The following is a 19,344-nucleotide window of genomic DNA, read 5'->3' on the forward strand; positions in this document are numbered from 1 at the left end:
CGGAAACCAAAAAGTGTCCCCAAGCCTCTGCTCAGGAAGTGCTACTAAGGGGGTCTCCCAAGCCTCTGCTCAGGCAACCAGAAATGCTCCCAAGCCTCTGCTCAGAAGCTACAATGCTCTCAAGCTCTCTGCCCAAGAACTAAACTCAAAGTGTCCCCAGGCCTCGTGCTCAGAGACAAACGGTTAAACTGTTTCCAAGCCAAGACCAAAAGACTAAGACGCTCAAGGACTGCCTCTGCAAGTCCCCAAGCAAAAGTGCCCAGGAGTAAAACTACGGTACTCCCAAGCGGAAGAGCGCTCAAGAGTTCTAACAACTCCCAAGCAAAAGTGTGCCCAAGAGTCCCACTGACTCCCAAGCGAGGTGCGCCCACGAGTCTGACTTAAAACTCGCAAGCGGAAAAGCGCTCAAGAGTCTACCTTAAAACTCTTAAGCACGGTGCGGCCGGCTGCCGCGGGGCTTCAGGAACCTGGCTTTAGATTCCCAAAGCTAAACTGAACGAACGGACTATCGATCCCTTCACGTTTCCTCTGGAGCGGGGATTGAAGCCTAAGTGCTGGCAGGAACGGGGTTTGGACGGACTTAGGAGAGACGGGGGAGGGCGGAGAAGAGTTTTATATGTGCTGCTTCAGGATATATATATCTATAGAGAGAGCCTACTTCTGGGATCCCACCCACATAGACGCGTTTAGGCGGCCCGGAAGGTGGCCAGGAACTTCACCAGTTCAGAGGTCCTCACCCACAGTACACCGGTTATAACGGCTGGAGGGCCTCGCGGTGCACCACAAAAGGCAAGTAGTCCAAAGCTGGCTGAAGGAGGAAATGGGGGAAAAGCCAACCCACAAGATAGAAATGCTCACTAGAGCCACACACACTCACACTTTTAATTCCCTGAGCTAAATTGCGCTCTTTACACTGAGGTCTGGAAAATTTTCCTCTAAGTCAGTTCGTCGAAGACACGCGTGTCGACTCACGTGTATTCACACGAACTGGGTTATGCCCGCATATTCTCCACCAGTAAACTGTTACCAGAACTGCTCTTTATTATAATGGGGAATTAGCTATAGCAGTCTGTAACTAAATATTAAGCGCGGATCATAACCTATGTTTACGGAGGTCCTGATTCCAGACACTCAAGTGAAAAAGAGGCAGACTACAAATAGTTTCAATCACGTGTATTTGCTAACAATGTGGCGTAAGCCTACACTTGCACAAGCATACAAGAAACACACAAGATCTAGGAAATACAGAGTATGAAATATAGAGACATTCGCATTAGCTGGTTCCCAACGATGATAGGGGGAATACTCACTTATCCTGGAGCGAAGCAGAGACACAGCAGCGAGGGTGGTCCAATGCCAGCACTGGGACCACAGACGGACAGCAAGGAAGTCTGGATAGGAATGGCCTAAGCACCGAGTGGTCTGGGAGACCAGCTTAAATACCCCAAAACGTACCCTGGGGCTGGTGCTGTACTTGGTGGTTCTCACAGATTAAAACAAAGGGTCTAATGGGCTACTGAATGGCTTAGATGGGCCACTTTGGTAATCAGATTGTGATAAGTGACACCTCAGGAAGAGGGGACAAAAGAGGGAGGGGGAAATCCAAGTGGGCTGAAAGGATGTTCCAACGGACAGGGCTTGTCCTGATGTCATCAGCTTCTGGAATGCGGAGGTTTCTTTGAGATGCATTCTCTAAGTGCTTGGGATGGTCAGCACTTAGTTCTTCTCCGGGGCGGCTCCTAAGATATGCAGAGCGGGGCGAGGGGCTCTCGCTGCGGACGTGGTGTGCCCGCTTCGCCGAAATGGCTTCTCAAAGCAGTCTTCTTCCCAGGGTCTTCTTGCTGCCTGAGAACATGGATGCCGGCTGGGCATAGCTGGGGCTGGATAGCAGGCTGCCCGGTAGCGAGGGCAAGCTCGGGGACCGGCCCGCGGGAGGCTCCAGGCGGGAACTGACCAGGGAGCGCCTAGCCAGGCTCGCTGGAGGTTTCCCCGGCAGGCGCCCGGCTGCTAGCAGCGGCTTGGGCCCATATGAGGCAGGCTTCCATGGAGGCAGGGGGAACAACACTTTAAAACACAGTCCAAAGCAGGGAACAGGCACGGTCCGTGGCAGATGGCAATGCAGGCACGGGGCACACTTGTAAGAAAGTCCAAACACACACTGGGAAGATGGTTGTTGGGGGTTTTCCGGGCTGTATTGCCGTGGTCTTGGCATTGTAGTTCCTGACGTTTCGTTTCCACCTACAAAAAACTAAAACGAGATCCCACTTGCAAAATCACCAGGCTAACAAATGCGCTGATCAAGAATTCCTCACTACATCCCGACACGCACAGAAAACTATGCAAGACTGAAGCACAGCCACCTAGACTATATGGACTCCCCAAAATACATAAAGATTCAGTCCCACTCCGACCCATTGTGAGTGCCATTGGTTCACCGACATATGAATTAGCTAGACATCTGGCAGATCTCCTGCAGGACCACATCGGGAAAACCTCGTCTTACATCAAAGATTCAGCAGATTTCATCAACAAAATCAGTTCTCTGAAACTCAATCCACAAGACATACTTGTCAGTTTTGATGTTGTATCCCTGTTTACCAAGGTTCCAGTAAAAGACACTATTGCACTGATTAATCAGATTTTCCCAGAGGATGTAACAGCCTTATTCCATCATTGTCTGACAACCAGTTACTTCCAATGGGACAACGAATTCTATGAACAGATGGATGGGGTGGCCATGGGGAGCCCACTCAGCCCAGTTATAGCAAACTTCTACATGGAACATTTTGAAAAAACAGCTCTAGAATCAGCACCCCACAAACCCAGTGTATGGTTCCGGTTTGTGGATGATACATTCATCATTTGGAGCCATGGGGAGGAAGAATTGAGGGAGTTTTTGAATCATCTCAACAACATCCACCTGAACATACAATTCACAATGGAGAAAGAAAGTGAGGGAAAACTCTCATTCCTGGATACCTTGGTCATCCGCAAAGCAAACTTTCAGTTAGGTCACAAGGTCTACAGGAAACCAACTCACACTGATCGGTACTTACACAAAAACTCCAATCACCACCCCCGACAGAAAAGAGGCATAATGAAAACATTAGTGGATCGTGCAAGACGGATATGTGAGCCGCGCTTTCTCAATGAGGAAATTAATCATCTAAACCACGCACTTCAGGCAAATGGCTACTCCAGAAATGAAATCCGAAGAGCAATCAAACCCAGGATGAATCAAACAACCAAGGAAAAACAGTCACCTACAGGAAAAGTGTTTTTGCCATATATCAAAGGAATTACTGATCAGATGGGAAAGCTTATGGAAAAGCATAACCTTCAAGCAGTATTCAGACCCACCCGAAAAATACAACAGATGCTACGATCAGCAAAAGACAGCAGAGACCCCCTCACCTCTGCAGGAGTATACCGTATACCCTGCAGCTGTGGACAAGTTTACATCGGGACCACAAAGCGTAGCATCCAGACAAGAATAAAAGAACATGAAAGACACTGCAGACTTGGACAGCCTGAAAAATCAGCAGTGGCTGAACATAGCCTAACTCAAACAGGGCACAGTATCTTATTCCAGGACACCAAAATACTGGACAACACTTCCAACTACTTTGTCAGACTGCACAGGGAAGCCATTGAAATTCACAAGCATAAGCAAAACTTCAACAGGAAAGAAGAAACCTTAAGAATGAACAGAGCATGGGCTCCAGTTCTGAAAAACACCAGGCCAACAAAACACTCCACACCCGACAATAGCCCTGCAGAGAAGATTAGCACATCAAGCACCAATCCATATGCAAAAGAACCTCCTCAGGATTCAGTGAAGCCTCCCGCCATTAGCATTCCACACCCTGGGAAACTCTTACAGGATGACTCAGCTCAACCCCACCCCTCCTGAGTAGATACAAATGACCTACATCTTTTCCACACTGTGACACTGAGAGATCTCTGTCTTTTGGTGCTACACCTCTGAAGATGCCAGCCACAGCTGCTGGCGAAACGTCAGGAACTACAATGCCAAGACCACGGCAATACAGCCCGGAAAACCCCCAACAACCATCGTTCTCCGGCCGTGAAAGCCTTCGACAATACAACACACTGGGAAATCCAGATACAGGTCAGGGCAGGGTTGCCCAGAAAGAGAGTCCTTTGTGCAGTTATCCAAACATGGAGTCAGTAAACTACACAGTCTATTGTAGCAGCAAGGTAATTGACACGCAGGCAGGAAACTGACACGTGTATTAGAACACACACGTGCAAAGCAGTCTTTGTGCAGCAGTAAAACGGCAACGCAGGAAACTTTAACACAGTTCATGGCAGGCTTTAAAGCAGGGGAGGGGGCCTACTTGGCAACAATTGCATGTTCACTTTGTAAATGAAACAGGGGAACAGTTTCTGGATAAATGTGGGGTTCCAATAAAACATTCAGCTGTATCTTCATTGAATGTAGCACAGGAATTAATCAAACGTTCAGCTGTATATGGAACAGAACATGAGAATTTATCAACACACAGGTGAAGAATAACCAACTGTTGATAGATTGTAAATCAGTTCACGATAACTTGTGAACAGGGCTGTTGTGTGGATGTTCCCCAAAGCCAGCACTCTGGTTTAGAAACCACTGTGGAGAAATCAGTCCATGTGGAAAAATAGCAAAGAGTCCTGTAGCACCTTTAAGACTAACCAACTTTATCGTTGCATAAGCTTTTGAGAGCCAGAAGCAAGGATCTGACGAAGAGAGCTGTGGCTCTCAAAAGCTTATGCTACAATAAGCTTATGCTACAATAAAGTTGGTTAGTCTTAAAGGTGCTACTGGACTCTTTGCCATTTTGCTACTGCAGACTAACACGGCTAACTCCTCTGGATCTAAGTCCACGTGGAAACAACCTAAACTGGATTGTGCTGGATGCTCAGACATAGCTTTACTTCCTCAAGGAGAACCAGGCCATAGACAGAGCATGAAATGACAAGTCACACACACAAATATGGACAGAATGGGGTTTTTTTCCTCAAACAGCTTCTAACAAGACAATTTGTCTACAAAAGACCAAGCCAAGTGTGGATGACAGCGGCAGCTAGAGATTTGGTTGGCTACTTAAACATTGTACAACTCATCTGCAAACTTACTGCTGGCCCAACTGGACCTATGGGACCATCCAAACCAGGAGGACCCTAGAAAAAAGAAAGGAAAAGAAATGAGAGCCTCATACTATGGCTAAAGATAAGCAGCGGTGGTGGTGGAGAGATTCGCAGAATGCTCCGTCTTTATGCATTTTAAAATATTGTAAGAATTTTAAGTGAGCCTGAGAATGAGGTTGGAAAATCTCATTTGTAACACTGAAAGAAAATTATACCACTTTTCATTCTCCGGTGCCCCCGTGCCCTCCAATCTCAATGATTCTTCTTTTCCCTAAATATGAGTTTTGCCACTTACTGATTCTCCTTTTTCTCCAGGTGGCCCAATGTATCCTCTTTCCCCTTTAGCACCCTGGTTAATAAGCAGGTAGAAAGAAAACAATTTGTAATCCAGTTATACTAAATTGGCTGGGTAGGGCAGTCAATGGTTGAATGCATTTGGGTGGGGGCGGGGGGGGTTAACTTTCACAGTAAGGGACCTGTGGCCCAATCCTGAAAAGCTTTGCATATATTTGTTCATATCAGACCTATTAATAGACTCCTAATCTGCAAATCCCCATTGCAAGGTGTCATAGAATCATAGGGTTGGAAGGGACCTCTAGTCATCTAGTCCAACCCCCTGCACAATGCAGAAAATTCACAGTTACCTCCCCCAGCCCCCAACACACACATACCCAGTGACCCTTACTGCACGCCCAGAAGATGGCAAAACACCATCAGGATCCCTAGCCAAACTGGCCTGACCCCCAAAGTGGCTGTGAGAACTAAGCACTGACGTAACCTTTCCTGCCCTCCCTCTCATAATCTGCCGAGGTTCACAGAATAAGCATTACTGTCAGATAGCCATCTAGCCTCTGCTTAAAAACCTCCAAAGAAGGGCCATTTCCACACTACTCACCTTCTTCTGGAATGGGGCGCGTCACGAAAAAAACGCGGAAGATAGCATCTTCTCGTGTTTTGTGCGACGTTGCACAAAACTCGTACGAGAAGACGCTATCTTCCACTCATCATCTTTGTTGCCCTCCTCTGGTCACATTCCAGCTTGTCTATATCCTTCTGAAATTGTGGAGCCCAAAACTGAACACAATACTCTAGGTGAGGTCTAACCAGAGCACAGCAGAGCGATACCATCACTTCGCGGGATCTGGACACTATGCTTCTGTCTTTTTCTTTAGATCAGCAAACTTTTTTTCTTGAGACTACACATGTCCTGCCTCTGCAACCAAGCAGGGAAATCCTCACCCATCCCTTCCACCTTTACCACCAGGGCCGCACCTGCTTCATTTGCTACACATGCCATACTCACGGGTAGCCCAGGGGGACCCATTGCACCGGGGTATCCGGGCTGTCCTGGAGGACCCTGCAGAAGAAGACACTGGTGATCAGTGCATGGCTCTTGGCTTCACACAAGTGTAACTGAACCAGGCTGATTGCTTCCATCCATTTTCAATGGCCTCTCCATCCACTGAACTCCGCCTCCTTGCTAAGCTCCACTCCAATGAGTTTAAATGGATGTTCTAAAATTGCAACTCAAGTGTCCCATACTCATTGCATAGCATGCAGTTGGGTGGTGCAGACTACAGGTATAAACTCATTTGTTGACCACAGATGAGTGACTCTCAAATGATCTTTGACCAACCAGTCATACCTGCAATCAGATGGGCAGAACAGGGGAAGTAAGGATTCTAATCGGCTTCAGCAATCGTAAGTCTGAAACTGGGGAAATGATGACAGCACAATGGAAGGGTGTGTGACCTGGTGTAAGTTGTGAGAAAGAGAAGATCCTTGCAGAAATAGACAATCTAAATGTCTGGGGCACTTGCTTCAGGGACTGAGTGATCAGGTTTGGTTAAAAACAATTATAACTTATTGCAAGGAAGGTGCCAGCTCAACCTAGACATTGAATTTTTTTCCCCATAGGGTGGCTTCAGGTCAGAAAAGCAGCATGGGGGAGGCTGATTCCCCTTGTCCTCCTACACTGTGGTCCTGACCTGAATGGGTTCCTCACAGCTGCCATATGACTGGGAACCAAGCTACAAGTGATGAATCACACTTGCCTGGCAAGTGAACAGACTCACCTGTATCCCTCCCTATTCACTTGCCATTCACTTACGCTCCACTTGATCAAGTGGAGCGCAAGTGAACAGGGAGGAATACACACGAGTCTGTTCACTTGCCAGGCAAGTGTGATTCGTCACTTGTAGCTTGGCTCTAAGACATAAGCAAGTCAGGTCAGGGGAGTCCAGACCCAACACATTAAAAAAATGTGACATCTAGTTTGGAACGGGGATGTCCTGCTTCAAGTACCACAGCGCTCCTACGCAGCCTTGCTGCCTGCCCGAATGATTCAGAATTATCGGCTTCTGAGGCTCAGTCACAATCATTCTAAGAGGACCAGATGTCAAAATCCCTTCACACGTCCTTTTGCTTCTTCTGGTTTAAACATCACCTAAATCACCAAACCCCACAAACATGTTGTGATCGCTCTGGAGCACAGCAGTTCTGTCCACCACTTACCAGTTCTCCTTTAGAGCCAGGAGACCCAGCTGGTCCACGCTCACCCTGGATACCCTTTGGAAAGAGAAACATAAAGGGGGTGTTCACATTTTCCACTGCTTTTTATTTGATTTTACCTGGATGGATAAGGACTAGGAGACTGTAGCTGTGTAACAGAATGGGGGATGGATAGAGGGTGGGACACAGCTCAAGAGCTCAATGGCTTCAAGACATTACCTGCTTGATAGGCTACTGACTCCAGTAAAAAAAAATCCTGTCTTTCCTTTTAAGCACTTGCAAACTTTAAGACTAGTATTACCCACCCAAGATTTTACTGATTGGACACCCCTTTAGCCAGGAGATAGAATTCTGCTTTTAGGAAGACTGTGTTTATACCATTATTTCTTTCCACACCGGAAGAGGAAGCTCAGTTAAAAAGAGCCTGGCATCACAAGTTGCATGGTGTACATATGGTGAAATTTTCTCTCTCACACACATACCACTAGTCCAAGTAAGTTCACAGATACCCCAAGTCCAACCTTGAACATTTATTCAAATTTATTTATTATGGTACTGAGCCATTCCTGATTAGCTTTTCCCCCTACACTTTGGAAAAAAGGCATCTTGGAGAACTCTTGTCTGTCATGCGAAGTAATACGACTATAAGCATCTTTGGTGTGATATGGGCCCATACAAATCCACTTCTCAATGAATGAGAAGGAGACGCTGACTGGTCACTTCTTCAACATCACCAGTTTGGAGGTTCTAGAGAAGCTCATAGAATGGGCTTATCCACTTGTGCTTGGGTTTTGTACCAGTCATTCAAGAACCTAAACCAAACCAGAACCATGGTTCAACCAAGATCAGTTTCCAACCGTGGAAGCATCCAATGGTATCAGCCTATGGCTTCAGGAGGAGAATACAAATCCAATCCAGATTAGATGCAACTAAATCCAGTTGAAATACAATGGAATGGGACGCTAGGCTGTGATTTCACGCATATTTATCCAGGAATGTATCCCACTAAATTCAGAGTTTTTCTTGATACAATCAGACTATCATTCGCGAGTCGCGACAGACTTCAGTCTCATTTATTTGAATCTGACTAACAGTGCAATCCCATCCAGAATTCCTCCAGTCTGATTTCAATGGCTGGAGTAACTCTTCCTTGGATTGCACTCTTACTTGTCATTGCACTGTGCCGAAAACAGTGGGATATCAATAAAAGGTAAGAAAAATCTGTCCTTCTTTCCTCATACAAGTCCCATTGTAATCCTTGAAAGTAGTAATCTATAGGACATCTCACATTTTAGTAGCATTCATATTCTATATATTGTAAATAACCTGAAGTATCTACGTTACTCGGATAATGATCTCCGCCATGCCCCATCCGCCCGGCACTATATAATCAAAGCCTCTTTCTTTTTCGCTTCCATACCCTGTTTCATCCACCATGAATTGTAGGCAAGCATCACTGCACATAAAGCATGAAACTCAAATGACGAGGCACAAACTCCAAGCAACCAAGAACCGGAATGTGAGAACAAGAAAATGGGCTCCTTTGTTTTTAGAGCACCCCTCCACCTAACATTGGCCATTTCTACACGGCTTACCTTTGCTCGTAACGACCTGGAACATAGCACAAAAACCGTGGAAGATCGCGTTTTCTCGTGCAAGATTTGCGCGACGTCATGTGACGTCACGCAAATCTCGCACGAGAAAAAGCGATCTTCCGCTGTTTTTGCGCGATGTTCCAGGTCATTACGAGCAAAGGTAAGCCGTGTAGAAACGGCCATTATGTAACCACCACTGAAAGGTGTTGCCAGTAGCTCATCCACAAGATAAAGAAGAATTTCTTTTTCAATTTTGCAGGGCTAAACTGGTTTTTAAAAAATACCCCAAACCCTGATGTGTTTAGAAGAATTTTCCATGAAATAGGTATTGTCAGTGAATTAACTCAATTTTCAAGGAACGTGAATTCTACTAAGGGTAGTCATTCAAGTAAGTGATTTCCCCCCACTTTTTCCTGTACGGATTTGTTTCCCCAGATACTCGTGTCTGTTCCCAGAATGATTTTCATGTCTGGACATACTGAGGCACTTTGCAAACAGGTCCAGAAGATATGAGATTACTGCAGAGTGGGACTTTGGGGGTCTGATCGCTTTTGCATCCCCAACTCCTGCTTTGTTGAGACTTCAGACAAGACTTTTCTGCTTCCCTGTGCCACTTTGTATTTCTAGCCATGCTCACAGTGTATAATGGGGTTTCATTTTTAAATGACACCATTAGAATACAGATAATCTTTGTTGTTCTCTTGGCAGTAGATTTTTCATTTTCCACCTGGCAGATGCCTTTGATGGATGGGCTATATTCTCCACCCCAAATTAGGGAGAAATCTGTTTTCTGCATCGTACTGGCAACAACAAACTCTGCCTCCAGGTACTCATCTTCTTTCCATATCCTAGCAGCCAATCCAGAAGGTAGAATGCAGATCTCCTCTTAGGTTGTGGGCTCTTCCTGCCTGCAAAACTAGACAGAGAGGTTGCTATTTCCCTGCTAGTCCCCTGAGGCCACTGGGACTTTTCCTGCTGGGCCAATAGGACCCCACCCCAGTGTCAGGGCTGAACCAGCCCTGTGGCAGAAGGGCAGTTTGCAACCCTTCCGAGCCTCATGCGGCAACAAGGAGGCCACACATTGCCCTTCTGCTATTGGTCTGGCTGGGCTCAGATGTGTGTGTGAGGATAGACCCATGCACAGCCAGTACGTTGCCTCTCTCTCCTTCCCTCCATTGGGTGGGTGGAGCAGGGCCAGGAGCAGAGTGGACAGGCAGCTTCTCCTGCTTTCCTTTGGGGGCCAGAAAGTGGAGCCCTTTTTCCGGGCTGCTTTTCTCTCCGAGTCCAAACTTATAGTTCACTGCTGAGTGAAGGATAAACTCTGGCCAGACTCCATCCTTTTCCCTTAATGGTCTCAAGAGAGACTCACCTGAGGCAACATGGGTTTCACTCTCTAAAGTGGATTTCAAGGCACATACAAATTCTCTCCCTAACTCAGATCCTGGCCATTTTGCCATTGCTACTAGGAAGAAGTTTAATTCCAGATCAATCAGCCCATGGAATGAAATACGGCTTGCTGTTCATATGTATGTTGGAGGCTGCACTGAGAAGTCATTTCTGCATGTATCCAGTCAATGGGAGTCACTCCAGAAGTTATTTTGTACCAAGGTCTTTTCTGCATGGGACTTTGTCACCAGTTTTGGCCCGATACCACATTAATTTCTCCAGAGTTCTTCATGCATGGTCAGAATACCCCAATTCAATCTCCAAACTGCTTCCCAGACTTTTTTGCATTCCACAGAGAGAAAGTCTGCATCTGCTGCAGAACTGATCTTTCCCCAGCTTTTTCTGCTGCTTTTATCCCTGTGCATATACCCTAATTTTTTGTTCCAGCAAATTCAAACTGGGTTTTTTTCGACGTGCAGAATGCTTTGTTTGCTGTGAGGCCTGGCCCTGCCTTTCGCCCTCCCCTATATTCCCCTGCATCCTGACTGGGTGAACAGCAACTAATCCATTTTTTTCCTGATTTTTTTTTTTAAATTAAATAGCAACGCTGCAATATTGGTGCCTTAAAGGGGGGGGGGCTTGTAACTGCCAAGGGAAAACTTTGCAACACACAAAAACTCTGCAAAGAGCCCTGAAACCCACTTGATATTTTAAAGTTTTCACCTGGGCTTCCTGTACTTTTTAGTCCATTCCTTGTTGGTGTTATTTATTTATTTATTTTTTAAAATAGCAACGTTGTGACATTGGTGCCATTTTTAAAAAAGACTACACACACCCCCTTTAAGTTTCCTCAGCCAATCAGCTGAGGAAATTGCCATGTTCTCAGCCGACCAGCTAACAAAACTGAGGTGTCCTCAAAGCCCACAGCAGAAATGGGGCATTTTTCTAATGCAGAAATAAAAAACAGATACCACTTCAGTTTGACTCCCTCAAAGCGTAGAATTAAGGAATCAAAGCAGTACGGGTCCAAAGATCAATGAATAAAGCAGATCTGATCCTCTTGGGCTGAATACGCAGAAAGTCCACCCATGTCATGGCCAACCCTCAGCTGGGTTTTGTGTAGAAGTAGCCATCATGGGAGAACAATCCCCTCCATTAATTTTCACAAGATCCATGTGATGAGGAAGAGACTCTCTTGGAAATGTAAGGTTAGTTTGGGTTACATGGTGGTGGGCAGTGATGGCTTTTATTGGTCACACCGTTGATGCTGGTATAGGGCCATCGCACAGCGATTAATCACACAGACTGTGGAAGTTATAGTGTCATTAGTGGGTATAAGGCGCCAAGGGAATAAGATTAAGAAATTAATTGCGGCAGTGGTGGCTGAAGGAGGACGGATGGATTACATCATGAAAGAGAAGCATACTTCACAGACATGGCAAAGGGGGGCTGTAATTCAACTGCTGGCCAATGGATGTTCTCCATGTACTGATGACCAGACTGAAACAATTCCTTGGAAGGATTTCCACTCACGACAGCCTCCATGGCCAATGGTTGCTCAGACCAGCTGCACACTGGGAAAATTTGGTTGGTGGAATGAACACAGTGGGCGGAATCATCGATTGGCTAGACTCTTAGAATGTCTCAGCACTTGGAAGGGAGGGTACCTTGAAAACTGCAAGAGATCACTGGTGGGGGGGAGTTATTGTTTAGAGTATGTATATATAAGTGAAGGGGCATTCAATGTTCCAGATTAAGTTGTGTGTCCCTCTGGAGACTATCATCACCAAATGATTCCCATAATAATAATAATAACAACAACAACATTCAATTTATATACCGTCCTTTAGGACAACTTAATGCCAAACTCAGAGCGGTTTACAAAGTGTGTTATTATTCTCACAACAATCACCTTGTGAGGTGGGTGGGGCTAAGAGAGCTGTGAGAGAGCTGGGACTGACCCAAGATGGGGAAGTGGGGAATCAAACCCAGAGCTGGGACTGGCCCAAGGTGGAGGAGTGGGGAAATCAAACCCAGTTCTCCAGATTAAAGCCCAGCGCTCTTAATCACTACATCAAACTGGCCCTCCCCACGTTGGGGGTGGGGAGAGTTCCAACTTAAAATGATCTCTCTCTATAGGAGACAGATCTTCTGTCAGCATTGGAGGTTCTAGGACACTCATCCTATGTCAGTATGGTGGGGCCAAGGAGGATTTTTGAGCGGGCTGCCAGTTGTGTCTGGAATGGTGGACTGGCTGTGCTATTAGACAGAGAGCCTGGAGAAGGAGGCAAGAGGCAGGATGAGAAGCCAAACAAGCGGCAGCGACAAAGGACTGCGCAGAGCACGTGCCGTACTGGGTTCTTACAGGTAATCCAGGTGCGCCAGGCGTTCCAGGAAAACCTGGGGGGCCCTAAGGGAAGAAACAGTGAAGTCATACCTTGGCAATCACATTGACTAGTTTAGGGAAGGTGGGTGAAGACGAGATGAAGCTCACAAGGGGCATCATTCCCCCACTCCTCGGCCAGGACTTCTTTTTCTTCTCGGATTAGACTGAATCACCTTTCAAATGATCCACCATCATGTTTTCCAAGAATACGGCAGTCTGAAAAACAGAGCCTGGCCCATCTCTTCTGTCTCCCTGATGGAATCAGGTGTCTATCTTTTGGTTTTAAGGCACATTAATTAGGGTACTAGAACGATCAGAGCTTTTACTGGCAAGCATGAGAGGGAGGCACAAGGGGGAATGCTGGCTCTCAGTGGCTCTTCTCTTCCTTGCTTAGACAGGATTTCAAGTTGTGGTTTCACAAAAGGATGCTGCCGGGGATAAAGGCCTGAAGACAAACACAGAAACAGAAGCCAAATATACTCACAGGTAGTCCAGGAGGGCCTCTCAAGCCAGGCGGGCCCTGTGCAGAAGGGGAAAGCAAGAGAAAAGGAGATTATCCCTAACTCAAGATAGGCAGGAACATCATTGCTGTCCGACATCCTCAGGTAGCTTTTACCTGCTCCCCTCTTTCTCCACGTAGGCCGGGGATCCCGGGAATGCCAGGTGCTCCAGCACAATCTTGGTCATTCTCGCTATCTCCCTGGAAGAGAAGACCAAATTCATAGAACTAACCCCATCCCTTCCAGGTGGGTTAAGGGATGCTGGACAGGATACTGTCTACTGGGCTTCGACAGCTTTCCATCTGCCAGCTAATTCCATCATTTCAGCTTTGAATAAACAAGCAAACATTTCCTGATGCCGGACCTCTAACACTTAAAAAAAAAATCATTGGAACCATCAGCAGTGAGGACAAGCAGACGTCTCCTAATTCTAACTACTTTTGCCCAACGCTCTTGGATCTTCATACAACTCCACGCCCATAGATGTCTATGGGGACCTCTTTCAAGTCAATGGTGTGATCCAGACAGGGAGAAATCCCAGTAAACTGAGAACTAATGACTGCAACAAAATCATATGCTGGACATCCCTAGACAAAGTCATTCTATAACTTAGGACGAGCCAAAACAAGTTTATTGGGCCAGCCTCCTGTTGGAACTAGACTGACGTTTTATGGTTTGGATCCTATTGCCCCATTCCATCGGTACAGCACCAGCTTCTCCAACCTCCCCCCACAACCCCTTATCCATCTGCAGAAGATGGGAGGCTGATTTTTCTTGACTCACTCATTCCTGTTGCAGAGGCAAGCAAAGGCAACCACCTCTGTTTGTCTCTTGCCTTGAAAACAATATGGGGTTGCCATTACTCAGCTGCAACGTGACAAGTCAGCCTGCAAAGGAGCAACAAGAGCGCAAGACATTGTCCGGAAACCATTACTACCCACTGGCAACAATTCCACCCACTTGGAACCCAGTCTGGATGACATCATCGTCATAGTGTCAAGATACCCTCCTAACTCAAAAAGAATGATTAAATCTCTCTCTCTCTCTCTCTCTCTGCAAAATCCACCAAGTTCATGCTGAATTCAAAGAAGAATGAAGGTAAACAATGCCGTGTTTGTGAAGTGTCTCAAATATATGGGGCTCCATCCCTGCTGGGGAAATGTTGACACAGAGAAATGAAGCACTACGTCCAGCCTCCCCGTGGATACAATCAAGAATTTTACTCACCCGAGCTTCTTCTGCTCTGGGGAACTCAGCAAAGCACTGGAAATAAAAGAGATGTGGAGAATTCTTCAGTTCCGAAACCAAAGCTTGCTGCAAGATTTACTAATGAAGCTCAGCATTTGCCGAAAGTGGCAGGTAAATGCGAGGCAGGTCGATCTGCAGAAACCACCACATGGGAACTCGGAACCAAAATGTCTTTAGAGGTGCCAAGGAAGCAGTGTGCAATCTGGCAGTGGATGTTATAGCACAGATTTGGGAAGATGTATGGTTGTCTGTGCTGAAAGCTATGTCCCAGCATCCCCTGTGATGTCAAGGGGTCCTGGGGATATCCTGAACCAGAAAATGTTTTGGGCTAGGCCTGCAGAGCTGCTGAAACTCATCAGGGAATGGAAGAACAAAATACGATTGCTCTGTGATGTGGCATAGAGTGTCAGACTATGACATGAGATCTGGGTTCAATGTCCCACCTTGCTAAGAAGCTAACAAGGTACGCTTCCCTTTTCCCCTCGCATGGACTGCAATCTCTCAGTGATACTTGGTTACTTGTCACCTCTCTGAATAGTGGTGGGAGAAAAACAAAGAGGAATAAAAGGCACAGGCACCAGTATGTCACTCCTGGGTAGAGGTGGGCACGAACGGGGGAAAAACAAACCATGCGGTTCGTGGTTCATCCCCTTTCACGAACCACAAACTTTCACGAACTTGCCCCAGTTTGTGAACCAGTTCACGGTTTGTAGTTTGTGGGGTTTAAATACCCCTTTCTGTGCTGCTGCAAAGTGGCAGGGAAGGGGGCATTTCACCCCCTGCAGGCTTGGAGCAGCTGCTTGTCTGGGAGATCCCCCACAAGCAGCTGATCTGGAGGTTGAAATGACGCTTTCCCTCCTCCTGTGAAGCGGCAGGGAAAGGAGCATTTCACCCTCGCAGGCTTGGAACAACTGCTTGTCGGGAGATCCCCCACAAGCAGCTGATCCAAGGGTTTAAATGCCCCTTCCCCTGCCGCTTTGCAGCAGCATGGAAAGGGGTATTGGGGTTTAACACAAACCAAACAAACTGACAGACAAGTTCGTCCAAGTTCATGGAAAACGGGCTTCCGCGAACCACTGGTTCACGAAGCACAAACCGGCCCAGTTCGTGACAAACGTTAGTTCATCTTGTGGTTCATGCCCATCTCTACTCCTGGGTACAACCTGGAAATGACAATGCATAGTGTTCTACGATAGAGTTGTAGTGATTCCCAGAGCCACTCACTGTCACTTCCAAGTAGTACAAGGAAATTATGTGGTGACGTTGGCAACATCACTGATGTCACTCCTCTCACATTCCTGCCCCTCAACCCTCCTGCTAGTTGCCAGGCTCAGCTTGGCAACTGTTATCACAGAGTGACTTTGGACCAGACACTTTCTCTTAGCACAGCCTAGCTCATAGGGCTGTTGTGAGGATAAAATGGGGGATAACCATTTAGGGGAACATGGGGTGGGGGGGCGGGGCGGCGGAATAAGTGTAATAGATACATAGTCAGTGAGATCATAGCAAATGACCCTGCCTTCTTACTACCCCTGCCCTTAGGCTTGACAGGCAGTCATATGATGGATATATTAGCACTATGAACTACACGGACAGCACCTCAAATGCTTTCAACCTGAAATGGACAAATGTTCTAGGATTAGAACATTCAGGTTACCCACCAGGGACCTACATGGGCTGGGCTCAATCCACACAGGCCTCTTTGCAAAGATTACATCCAAAGCATTGGCTGGGTCCAGGGGCATGGTGAACACCCCCGTATGAGCCTGATTCCCCATCAGGGTCAAAGACTGCATATGGCTAGTTCACGGTCCATAGGCAGTTGGTGGCCCCTCAATTTGGCAAGAAAATGCTACTTACTTATTTTGGATCTCTCCCACCCTGCCTTGCTCTTGCTGGAAGTCAAACACTTATTAAAAAGCCATGGGCACGAGGAGGAAATTTGATTACATTGAAAAAAGAGGTGGTTTTTGAGGCTTACCATACTAAATACCAGAATGCTCTCTCACTGACCTCCCCAAAATAATAAGAGCTGCCAGTAATTGCTGGTTCGCTGAGTTTTTTCGAACATGTACCATAAATCAAGACGCACAGATCGGTCGCAGCATAACTGCTGTCTCTGTGCATTACAGAACCACACAACTGTAAGGATGCCAGTTTGACTTGCAGTCTATTCCAGGCTTCTCCAGGAAGCTTAAGAGAAGGAAAAACTGATTGGCTACTCACCCGTGCACAGTTATCTATACCCGGAGCTCCAGGCATCCCTTGGTCTCCCTTCTCTCCTTTGACTACATCAGGGGTCTGGAAGGACTGCATGTAAGCACATTCCCCACAAATGTTCTGGCGAGAGAGAGGGAATAAAACAGTCCATTAACAGCTTGAGGAGATAATGATTTGATACAAAAAAGGACCCAGAAGGAACTTTGGCTGGGTTCATACAATGCTTCTTCACATGCCATGTCAGAATTCTTTCATTCACCTGTTTGTGGCAAACCATAGTTTGCCATTCTGTCTGAAATAGCAAACTCTGGCTCCTGCTTCTGCTCCAAAATTATGGTTAATTCACAGTTTGCAAATCTGGCTTGCAGGGCTCAAAACAGTAAACTATGGTTTACTGAAACCTAGGAAGTAACAATTAGCTTGTGGTGAGTGAGAAGATGGACGATTGTGACTCCATAGAGGCTCCCAACTTGTGGAATGGGCTCCCAGAGAAGCACCACCTTTAGGAGGCGCTGTAAAGTCATTTAATTTGCAAAGGACTTGGATAGGGGTTTCAGCCATAGGCCTCTTCTCGGGAAGAAAGAATCAGAGAAGTTTTATTGTACTTGGTATGTTTGTAAACTTGGAATTGGAAGCTGTCCTAAGCCACAAGGAAAGGCAGAGTATTAAATATTTTATTAGAAGGAATTAATAAAAGGGTGCTGAGCCCAAAGCTCCTTCCAGGATCAGTCATGGTTTGACCACCACATCTGAAGAATCACAAAGGTTGCATTTCCAGACTTGACCGTTTGCCACATGATGCTCAAGTAACTAGGGGTGAATGAATCCAAACAGCTCTACTCAGGAGCCAATCTACTAGGTCCAGAGTATTTCTGGATTGGAGATGGAGATTCATGCCTGACGATGTCTCTGCACTTCATTCAATGCATCTGCAATGAAGTGTAGAAAGAGCAGGATTTCTTTTGGCACATTCCTCTGTTATTTTTATCACAGTTTCTGAACCACCTAAAAAAATGCACCCTGGACAACATTTCAGTCACTGCTCTAGACCAGGTTTCCATCCTAATAGACCATCTCAAAGAAATGGCTTACCAAACCTCTTCTTGAAAGGGAATCACCTTATCAGCTCTCCACTCCAGGGTCATGGGGAACACATGGATCTGCTCTATACTGGATCAGATTCTTGGTCCATAATAGCCAGTAATGTCTACTGAGATTGGCAGTGGCTCTCCAGGGGCTCAGGCAAAAGTCTTTCACAAAACTTCCTACCTTTTAGATGGTACTACCTTTTACCTGGAGAAGCCGGGTATTGAACCTGGGACCTTCTGCATGCCAATCAGATGCTCTATCACTGAGCTGCATCTCCTATATATATATTCTATACACTGCATTACAGCAAAAGTTGAAAGAGAATCCTTCTGACTCACCTTGAGCACATTAATGCTCTCAGCAGCCAGTGGTCCCTGCAAAGGAAGGATGGAGAAGGGAAATAAAAACAAATGGACAAAAGCGATCCATTTCCTTGGTGGATGCACAGCAGAGAGCCACAAGCTTTTCAGAGAGACCTGCAAAGGGCAGTGTAAACTCCTGACAGGGTCCCTCAAGCAGCCTGGCTGCATCCCGCAAACAACACATTTTTCCCAGTGTGGAGCTATTGTGTGTTTCTCATTGGGGGGTGAGGGGTGTGATGGAGGTGGCTTGGGAAGCAGCTGAGCAAAAGGGGGGAGCACTAAGCACAGGCCTGAGCGAGCGCGGGGGGAGGCAGACACTGCAGGTCCTGTACCTACCGAGTTTCCTGCCGGCCCAGGCAGTCCTGGCAAGCCATTGTGTCCTGGGATGCCCTAAAGGCAAGGAGAAACTTTGAATATTGGAGTCCTTCTCAACAGCCTTCTTCTGAATTGAACCTTCTTGTCTGGAAAGGGGTCTTGCTCTCAGCTGCGGGGAAACCCAGAAGGGACTAGAACTGGAGGCTTCTTCTCCATCCCCTCCAACTAGGAAGTTGTTGGACATCCCTGCCCCAATACACATATCCTTTGTTCATCTCTTTCATCTGCTTCTAAGGCCCTGGTTAGTTCCCAGCCTGACCTCTTGAAAAGTTCCTGCCTCTGGGGAAAAAAACACCAGGACCAAGAAAACTACTGATGATCTGTGGCCATCAACTCAGGATCTCCTTGCCCCTCTCTGCCCAGATCTGGTCAGCTGTGATCTTGAGCTTCCAGTCCCCCTTTTTTGCTTTTTCTCCTAGCTGCATCCACACAGCAATGATTATTCATTCTGTGCTTATTGCTACAGCAAATGCGGACGCATTTATAGTGGCAATGGAGCGCCCACACAGAATTTTTCT

At 46.6% G+C, this 19,344-nt stretch overlaps 1 protein-coding gene across 6 annotated transcripts in view; it reads right to left on the reverse strand.

Moving 5' to 3' along the window:
- Positions 1-19,344, reverse strand: part of COL16A1 (collagen type XVI alpha 1 chain) — a 174,600-nt gene that overhangs the window by 36,435 nt on the left and 118,821 nt on the right. For 3 of the 6 annotated variants that reach the window (XM_055000060.1, XM_055000057.1, XM_055000058.1), the window contains 11 exons: positions 18,788-18,841; positions 18,428-18,463; positions 17,007-17,120; positions 14,760-14,795; positions 13,649-13,732; positions 13,517-13,552; positions 13,012-13,056; positions 7,669-7,722; positions 6,458-6,511; positions 5,450-5,503; positions 5,143-5,187 (listed from right to left, as the gene is read on the reverse strand). In XM_055000060.1, coding sequence (XP_054856035.1) covers positions 5,143-5,187; positions 5,450-5,503; positions 6,458-6,511; positions 7,669-7,722; positions 13,012-13,056; positions 13,517-13,552; positions 13,649-13,732; positions 14,760-14,795; positions 17,007-17,120; positions 18,428-18,463; positions 18,788-18,841 — 612 coding nt within the window. The remainder of the gene's footprint in view (positions 1-5,142; positions 5,188-5,449; positions 5,504-6,457; positions 6,512-7,668; positions 7,723-13,011; positions 13,057-13,516; positions 13,553-13,648; positions 13,733-14,759; positions 14,796-17,006; positions 17,121-18,427; positions 18,464-18,787; positions 18,842-19,344) is intronic. The other 3 variants (XM_055000062.1, XM_055000061.1, XM_055000059.1) reach the window with 2 other exon arrangements.

Source organism: Eublepharis macularius, chromosome 15 (genome assembly GCF_028583425.1).
Source record: "Eublepharis macularius isolate TG4126 chromosome 15, MPM_Emac_v1.0, whole genome shotgun sequence".
NCBI classification, from domain to species: Eukaryota; Metazoa; Chordata; class Lepidosauria; order Squamata; family Eublepharidae; genus Eublepharis; species Eublepharis macularius.